Source organism: Oryzias melastigma, linkage group LG6 (assembly GCF_002922805.2).
Source record: "Oryzias melastigma strain HK-1 linkage group LG6, ASM292280v2, whole genome shotgun sequence".
NCBI lineage: Eukaryota > Metazoa > Chordata > Actinopteri > Beloniformes > Adrianichthyidae > Oryzias > Oryzias melastigma.
This window is the reverse complement of record NC_050517.1, coordinates 15,723,602-15,733,233: the sequence shown is the minus strand read 5'-3', so window position 1 is coordinate 15,733,233 and position 9,632 is coordinate 15,723,602. Positions and strand designations below refer to the sequence as shown.

At 41.8% G+C, this 9,632-nt stretch overlaps 1 protein-coding gene across 1 annotated transcript; it reads right to left on the bottom strand.

The window, feature by feature from the left end:
• Positions 1 to 1,906: 1,906 nt before the first annotated feature.
• si:dkey-29p10.4 (E3 ubiquitin/ISG15 ligase TRIM25) lies at positions 1,907 to 8,477 on the bottom strand. Its single transcript, XM_024282626.2, has 7 exons — positions 8,177 to 8,477; positions 5,707 to 6,593; positions 4,974 to 5,069; positions 3,928 to 4,176; positions 3,823 to 3,845; positions 3,283 to 3,437; positions 1,907 to 3,172 (listed from the first exon to the last, which is right to left on the bottom strand). The coding sequence occupies exons 1-7, from the start codon at positions 8,424 to 8,426 to the stop codon at positions 2,631 to 2,633; spliced, it is 2,202 nt and encodes a 733-aa protein (XP_024138394.1). The 5' UTR covers positions 8,427 to 8,477; the 3' UTR covers positions 1,907 to 2,630.
• Positions 8,478 to 9,632: the final 1,155 nt, after the last annotated feature.

Genomic DNA, 9,632 nt, shown 5'->3' with positions numbered 1-9,632 from the left:
CCAAAAGACGTCTATGGATACCAAATTAGCCAAAAATGCTAACACGTTGGACATTGCTAAATATTAGCTTGACTCCAAATTAGCCCCCCCGCCCCCCATAAAAAGCTTAGTAGATGACAAATCAACTAAAAAAGCTAGCTCATTCCTAAAATATTTACTCAACCAAAAATTAGTTTAAAACACCTCAGTAGATGTCATTTTATCCACAAATGCTAACACATTGCTAATATATTAGCTTAACTCCAAATTAGCCCAAAAAACCCCCAAAAAACGTAACATTGGCTGAAAAACCACATAAAATGTGTAATATTTTAAATTGCATAAAACCCACGAATACCAAAAGTATAAGCAATAATGTTCTGGATGTGCTGAACGTTTTGATACTAAGATTGCAGAAAGTGAGATTTCATTTTTACGTGTCAAAAAACGTATGGAAGAAAACGTAAAGGAGCAGGAGAATCACTAAAAAAGCATCCACTTCCGGGGAGCTACTTCAAGTCCTCATCAATAATGGCTTATGTATGACAGCTGTGCTCTCAGGATAAATGCCAGGAGGAAGCTTCTCCAATCTGCTTTACAAAGAAAAGAGACCACGGGTGTTCCTGTTTAGTTTGCTTCTTCTGCCACCCACATTAAAACAGCTCAGCCTCTGCCTTTGTGGATGTCATAGTTTTAACACCCCTGTTACATTTACATGCACATTTTGATGACATTATTTACACGTTTTCCTATATATTTTTCCAGCAAAGTCCAAAGCCTTTCCTGCAGAATCAAGGTTAATTCCAATGAAAGACATCAAGAGGGATTTCTAATGACAAATAATCGAAAATCAATCTATGAATATTGACTCAAGATTCATTTTACATTACAACATCATGGCTAGTGGTCTGGGTCCAACAAACATTTGGACATTTGGACCAACAAACTTTTATAGATCACTTGTGATGGTTTAAATCAAAGTAATCAAGCGCCACATCGCTACAGTAGCAGCCACAAAAAGAGTGGAGGAATGACTTTGTGTGGCATTAAGGGAAACGCTTCAATGGAAGTTCGGCTGTCTAACATTTGACCTCGATTATTTCGTGCCATTCCACTTCACCGACAGTAATGAGGAGTAAGAGTATGCAGTCTGAAAGAGAGTGCTGCCTGAGCCTTGGCACTGGGATCTATTTTGACCTGTTCTGTGCACCACTTTTTCATATGCCGCCTGAGGAGGAGTTTTTTTTTTTTTTTTTCTCCACGGAAAAAGCAGATTATATAACACTATTCCCTAAACTTGATACACGAGGATGCATCGGGGTGAAGTGGTGATACAAAAGCTCTAATTTTAGTTTTGCATCTTTAAGAGGAAAAAGTAAAAATTAGCTGAGTATTGTTCTCTGAGATTATGAAAATTGTCATTCAAGGGCTTTTGTGCTTCATAACAAAAAAGCATCAACGGAGTAATTTATTACTGTGTTCTGACATGACAATTAAGGAAGTGAATGCCGCCCCCAAACACAAACCCATGTGCAGGAGACAAAGCTTTCCTAACAATAACCTTTCATTTAGAGATGTCTCATTGGTGTATTACGATTTTTTTCTCCTATTATTACCTAATGCATTGTTCTGTGCCAACATACAAGTAGTCTAGAAAAAAGCTTAGGCTGGTCAAGGGCCACACGATGATAAGGAAGAGCAGAATTTAATTAAGCTTCTTCCTCTCTGACATGTCTTCGCTTGCTTTCGTATGTCAGCGCGCAGAGAGGGAGAAGGAACCCAGAAGCTTTGTGATTACCTTTGGATCGTGGGGCTTCAACTGTGAAATTGTGGTCACGGTTGAACGGTGCACCTGGGTAGATGTACTCGAATCTCTGAGTGTTTGAAATTAAGCCAAAGGAAAAAGTCTATCAATGGAGGAAGCAGGTTTTTTTTTTTTTTTTGAACGATGGCTTATTGATGGGTTTACCCAGCTGCTGTAGAAACAAATGAACATTGTCTTTGAATTCAGTCGTGACGGACTGTGACGCATTCTCCGCTGTACTAAGTTTGATCCATTGACAGCTGTTCATGAAGTGGTTGTCCAGGAGGAATTCTGTTAAACGCCACTTTGATCCCTCAGTCACGCCGTCTGCGACCAACTCAGAATAAATGAGGCTTGGATCTCTCAAGGAGAAGGGCTGTTTTGGGGAAGATGTGTGCGTTGCTATAAAAAGTTGGAGCCAAAGGCGGCGTTTGTTGTCTGAGGCGGTGGGGGCAGGGAGAATTCAAAGCCAGCACCTGTTGAAGGGAAACATCACCCACACCTGCGCCTCCATTTGAACTCCGGCGAGAATCCCCCCAAACGCAGAAACCCATGCTTTGGTTTGTGCTTGAAGCTTTTTATTGGATAAAAAGACATCTTAGGAAATCCTTTAGAAAAACCTGAGAAATTACTTAAAGGATTTTAGATGGAGAGATAAGAACAGCTCAAATTTCACTTAGAAACATATTTTTTTTACAGTAAAAACAATCATATTTTGGAATGTAAAATGTTCTTATTGTTGTACTGATATGAACCTGCATCCTAGATAAATGCAACATTTAAAAGACTAAATGCAAAGATAGAAACATTCAATTATTCTGAAAGAGACAGCAGAGCTGATATCTGACTACTGGAACAGGTCGCACATGGCGAGATGGGTTTTAGAAACTGAAAAGGCTGGGTGGAGAGGGCTGGAAAAGCTGTGCTTATAGGAATGCAACAAAACAAGACTGCCCCCTGGTGTTGCATTGAAAAACGACAAGCTGCCATCCTCAAAGTCGAGGAGCACGCCGATTGTTTGCAGGTCGTCCGTCTTCACGGGGATGGATTCTTTGTTGTGAAGCGCCTCCAGTCTCTTTTTATCATACGCCAGGCACCAGGAGTGACTGTTGAATCCCAGACGGGAGCTGTCCTTCTGGCCCTTCCTTTCCATCTGGCTCTCGCACAGCCCCACCTTCCAGCGGCCGTCGTCCGCAGGCACGTTCACCTCCCAGTACCAGCGGCCCTTCTCCAGGGCGTCTGAGGCCAGGACTTGTGGGAAGGAGGTGAAGCGAGACTCGTGATCTGCGTAGACCTGCTGCGTCTCGCTGTAGCTCACTTTCCTGTTGTTGTCGGACAGCTGCAGTTTGGGATGGGCTGTATCTTCATCCAGGACAGGGATTATTCCATCTAAGCGTAGAGAAGATCAAAACATCTTTGTAAGAGACTCAGTGCGACATTTGGGTATACATGTAGCTCTAAACGATTAGTGATACAACAAAAAGCAGCACTCGTCTTACACTGCAGCCTGTAGAGGTCTCGGTCTTTGCCGGGCATGTTGATAATGACCGTGTCCAGACGTTTCTCTGTCCAGGTCTTCAGGGAGTTCAAACGGTCGATGTTAACTTCCTCCGGAGATTCAAACAGTTCCACACAACTCCCCACGCCACTCACCCTAAAAAGGCAGTGCACTCAGCTCATATCCTCAAAGTAGTTAAAAAAAAAAAAATCACAGTTCTTTGTATATCTATACGTCTCATATACAGTCGATACTTGGAAGAGATGGATGATGATGAGAGATCAGATTTATTTATTTGAAAAAGCTACTACTGCAGGACTCCACCTCCTGATAACATTATTAACATGTTACGGGCCAAAGTTGAGTTCCTGATTGGTTTTGGCAAAGTTTATATATTTAAACTCTGGAAATGACGCTCAAATCATACAGCAGGACCTCTAACTGCATCTGTACGTTGGCCTAACATAAAAACTGGATTACGTTCAATGCAAACATAGTGTTTACACAACAAAAAATAGTGTTCAAAGCAATAATTACTTACATTTGAGAAACTTTGCAGTATTCCTGTAAAATAAAAAAATCCGATTTATCAAACTATATGATCGAATCTGATAGAAAATGCTTTTTAATTTGTTCTTCAACTGACCATGATAAAGAGCTGGTCCTTGACACCTTTGTCTCCTTTGGAGTCGGCCAGACCCTCCAGGGTGTGCAGGCCGTTCTGGATGGATTGCAGTGTCTTCTGGAGGAAAGACAGCTTGTCTTCAAGGCCCCCCAGAACCCTTCTCTCCTCCTTGAAGATGCACTGTAGAGCCGACTGCTCCTCCTGGTCCAAAGCCTCCCGAATGGCTCCATACTGCTGCTTCACACTTTCCTGAGCCTCGGTTAGAACAATCTGAAAACAATAAGGATGAGTGTCAGAAAGACAAAACAAAATGAAATTCTTTGCCAGGAAATCAGTTAAAAATTCCTCCAGAGGAACTGTTAACAATTACCTGAAACATTTCTTTCAACCTGATGTTTCATAAGGAGATTGCACTACAGGAAAAAACAACTTTTTTTTGCAATCATACAAAGGCAAATTTTGCTTTTAAAAAACAAAATATAGTTTTTTTTTTGTCTTTTGTACATTTTTTGTTGACAAAAATGTGTTTTTGAGGTCATTTTTGAATCAAGAAAACTACTAAGATAAAATTACTTTTTAGCTAAACCGTTTCTCTTTCATTTAAAATTCTTTACTTACACATAGATATGATTCCTAAGCTACAACCATCGACTGTATATGAGAACTGGATTGAGTAAATGTGACATCATCCATTTTCGGTTCCAACAAAATTAGGTCAGTTCAGTCGCCATTTTTTTGTGATACAGACCCCCCCACTTTGGAACCAGAAATTGTCAATAAGCAGTGATTGGTCCGAGTTGTCAAAGTTTCTATGGTAACCACTCTCAGGGGTGAGCTTGTTGGAACCCCACACAAACAAATGAATGAAACTCTGGGCACTCATTTTCAGCCACAAAAACAATATGAGTAATCCACTGACTTAAGTCTTATTTTGTATAGAATGGAACCAGAGGGTACTTCCTGTTTTGAACGCAAGGGGGAGGAGTCACTCAGACCAGTTCTCATGTAGCTTTTGTTTTTAGAACGGTGGTCTAAATATCTATGTAGGAATAAAGGTTTCAACTCACTCTGGATGTTTCTTTCTTCTCTCCGAGCTGGCTCACTCTGGTCTTCACTTGCTCTTCGGTGTCCTGCAGTTGTTTGATCTCTTCTTTCAAGTTTGCCTGAGAAATCACAAACATTTGTCATTGCCAGCTTTTGAGTAGGAGGTTGATGACTCCTGTACAGTGGTCCTGAAGTCCAAATCCCACCAACAAATGCAAACACATATTAAACATATAAAGCAAAACAGATGATGAGAAACATTACATTTTGGTATTGAAGACACATTCAAAACGCCAAAATCAAATGTCAGAATCAGTGATGTCCACTACCTTTACCAGTTCTCATTGTGTTTCACCTTTTAACGTTTCATTTTAATTTCTGGAAACTAATGCTGTTTTCCGAAACACTTCATTGTTAGGAACTCTGTAATGGTTTCTGGAATTTTGTTTTGATTTCTAAATTATAATGTTTTTATTATTTGTTTTGTTTTTTAATTGTCATTAATATGTTTTTGAATTGAGTGATTCTTTGGTGTGATTTGCCCTTCAGGGCCACCGTACTCCAGACTTATAGGGCTGGTACTAAGAGTTTCTTTGACCTACGACTCTTGATTACTTCGATCAGATGAAGCAAAATCTTGCTGTAAAACAACCAGGAATGTGCTTCTGTTTCTAACCTCTCCAGAACTCCACCTCACACAACATCTGCGTATGAAACAGATTCTGCATGTCAAGATGTGTGAGCGTGTTCACTCACCCGGAGCTCGCGCTCTGCCTCCCTGATGCTGATGCAGACGTGGTCCCGGTGGGAGCCAATGAGCGTACACACGGTGCACACGCACATTTCACACTGGCGACAGTAGATCCGGTTTACTTCCTGGTGCTCCTGACACTTCCAGAGGGAGATGTCCTCTACTGGAGACACCAAAGTGTGGCTCTGGAAGACTGGGGATTCCAGGTGGGGGCGCAGATGCTCTTGGCACATGGAGGCCCCACACACCAAACAAGTGTTTACTGCTGGCTGACACCTGGCTTTAGGGCAGTAGTGGCAAGGGACGGGGGTGCTGGGTTTGTTCTCTGGTCGGAGGAAGATGGCGACGTTGATTGGGGATCCTGAAGCAGATTTTGGTTTTTTAGGGGACACCGGAGATGCCCCGCCAACTTGGTTTACACGAGACAAACCCTGACCCGAAGGCCCGCCGCTGCAGTCGGAGCTGCTGGCTGTTGCAGGTTTCTTTGACGGTGTATGTGTAGCCTGCTTTGGACTCACAAGAGGTGCATCGCACACATCTATCTCACTGGAAGTGTCCGACTCCTCCACCGATTCTGCCGTCTTCTTTAAGGTGTCTCGCGGGCCAACGCTTTCATTCTCAGGAAGTCCGTCGCCTTGATCTGACCGTGCACGTGGGCCACCACATGTTTCCTGAGACGTCCCCACACCAGCTGCATCGTCGGGTTTTTGTGATGTGTTAATAGCGGGCTGCTTCCGGTCACCGGACGGTCCACAAGCCAACTCGGATCGCTTAGAGACAGGTTCATCTGGAATCTGTGAGCTAGCTTTCCTCTTCCCCAGGAGCCGGCTGGTCAGAGAGGGCCTCTTGTGTCTCTGGTCGGATGATGTTTGCTCCACATTATTGGACGTCCCTTAAGGATAAAGCGAACAATAAAGTGAGGGTTCATGTTTCCATAAAACATCTCCATCCCTAAGATCAGGGGTATCAAACTCATTTTGATTTTGGGTCCACATTCAACCCGTCTGATCTCAAGTGGCCCGGACCAGTAACATAACAGCAAAATAACCTCAGGATGACTTGTTATCTGTAGCTTTGTTTATGCAGTTGGGAAAAAAAGGACCTCAAACAACCTAATTGCCTAACCACTTTTTATTATTAGATCTATTATTATTATTATTACCAATGAGGAACTCAGCTTTGAGCCAAGACGTTTTCAGTGACTTAATCAGCAGGTAGAATACCAAAAGCGAACGTTATTGTCCAGAACTTTTTCCCTTTACACTTTGGAGCCACAGGTCTGCAGAGCTCATCCAGCTACTTTTGGGCAAAGGCAGGATACACTCTGGACAGATCGGCGGCTTTCACTCCCACAGCGGAGCTCACTCGCTTGATATAGACAAGAGAGCCGCTGCAGGGTGCAGAGGCTGATGGCTAGGGCCTCATCGAATCATTAAAAAAAAAGAAAAAGGTCCCCTTATTTTATTTTTTCACCCTCGGGTCAATACGACACAGTGAGCCTTCAAGCTCAGCCACAGAGACACAGAAACACCACAGAAGCAGCTGTCATACAGACACAGCCCTCTGTACCGGGAAAGTCTTTCAATAATAATCATATAAACTCAAACATAGAGATATGATTACTGATGTTTTTGTTAAACTATACACATTAAATAAACCTCAAAATCTTCTGTGTCTTTCATTAATTCTAAGTGAGATATCCACAGACACTGTTTCTTATAGCGATCATCCTAAAAACATTAGCTGGTGGGCTGCATGTTTAACACCCCTACCTTAGTTGAATCCTCTTAAAATTGACTAAGTTTGCACATACATAATGGCATCTTTGAGGACACTTGCAGCATTTATCTAATGAAAACTGGACATCTCCTAAAACTTTTACATAAAACACTTTAATATCAGGTCTTATATGACATTTTTAAGTAAAACTGCAATTGAAAACTCATCTAGAATATGTTAAAATCGAAAGCAGATGACTATGTATGTGTCATTGAATGAGAGTGATTAATCAAACGAAAGTGTAAGCGCGTGCTCACAGGATGACTGTATGATATTGATAACGAATAATTTCAAGGGCAAAGCAAAGGTTCAAAGTCCAGGTCTCGTGAGTTTAAAACTATATGTATGTTTTAGGATTTGGAGGAACAATGTGCATTCCGACATGCTTATGAGTCTAAGTGAACTAAAACTGCTTTGTAAGAAAATTTAAATCCCAACTCAGAACATATTTGTGGATTTTGAAGGGCTTAAAACGGAAGTTCCTCGTGACACCAATCAGTCCACCGAGAACGGTTTGGATACAATGACTGAATAAAAGCACCTAACTGTTAATTTTCATGAGTTCGACTGTTATAACACGTTTATATGAACATTTTCTAAAATAATAGAGTTTGTTTTAGTATTAAGTATGCCAATGTTGCTCTAACTCCGTTATATTTAGCCGCAGCTTTTATGTCAGGTTTTGCATTGTTGTACCTGCAGAGCCGCGTGCCTGCACCGGGCGGGCAGGAGTGGGCGGCCGGATGAGGCTGCTGTCAAACGGGAGGCTCTGGTAGACCGTTTTGCACCTCCACTCCGGACAGTGGAACGGCCCGTTGGGGGTGACGCTCCACAGATCTCCGATGCATCGCTGGCAGAAGCGGTGGCTGCATTTCAGCACCACCGGGTCGCGGGTTGACTCGTTACAGAGAGGACACGTCGCAGGTGTGTCCAGCACGGCCCCCATTTTGTTTTGTTGATGTTAGTTTCTGTTTCCGCGATGACAAGGGGGGTAGGGGCGGAGCCAAATAATTTGAATTTGGCTCCTCCCACCTGCCACTCTTAAAGGCACAGCACATGTCAAAGACGCGGTTATTTTTAGAAAAACGCGTCTGCAACAAACTTGCTAATATCATTATTGGATTAATAAAGACGGTTAATAATTTGGGCTTTTTTAAAAGCGTCACCATTTGTCTTTTAATTTTGATTATGTGTGTTTACAAGGATATAGTTTCTGCAGGGTGGCACTGCAGTAAATTTAGTCGTGGGTGGGTGGAAGATTGATGTTGAGCAGGGGTATCCAAATCCAGGCCTCAAGGGCCGGTGTCCTACATGTTTTCCAACCAACCTGCCATTGAAGCTTCTTATTGGCTAAATACACCTGATCCTGGAAATTAGCAGCAGATAAGGCAAAACCCACGGGAAGCTGGCCCTCGAGGCCTGGATTTGGGCTTCTTTGGCATGGAGCAATCATTGACATGTATCATTTACTGGACAAAACAATGTGTTGAAGTCACATAGAAAATGCCCTACCTCCAGCCCTCAGGAAATGAGTCAAAACATATCACGTGGCCTCCTTTTCATCTGCCACCATTTTATAACCTGTAAGATTGATTGGTTCAAGTCGATTTAAGTCGTGTTTTTAGAGGAACTACTGTCACCAGTCCGAAGTGAGCATGTTAGAAGTTCACACCCTTTCACTCAAGCAGCGCGGGAGAATTCAAATTTATTTATGTATTATTTGTTTTTCAGTTAGAATGTTTACAATTGACCTACGACAATTGGAGAATCATGGGATGCATTTTCGGGTAGCCAATGAGCTCAAAGCCCCGCCCCCATGTAAAATTAGGCTCAGCTCAGCAGTGAAAACTCAAAAATCAGAACTGAAACTGTAAAACTGAGGATTGAAGGTGAAGATTCAGTAGAATAAAAAGAAAATTCAAAACAGTAGCTGTTACTATTTTTTTTTTCAATCAGTAATTTTTACATTTGTAGTTTTTTTTATTTTTAATTAAAGTTTTCACTACTTTTTTATTTTCAAGATTTATTTCAAGTTTTAATTTTTTTTTCTTTTTTTTTCTTCAAATGTACAATGTCTTGTTTCGCTTTTAAATGTAATAAAGTGTGATTGTGCAATAAAGGACTTTGGGAGCTTAACGTATAATGAAACTGA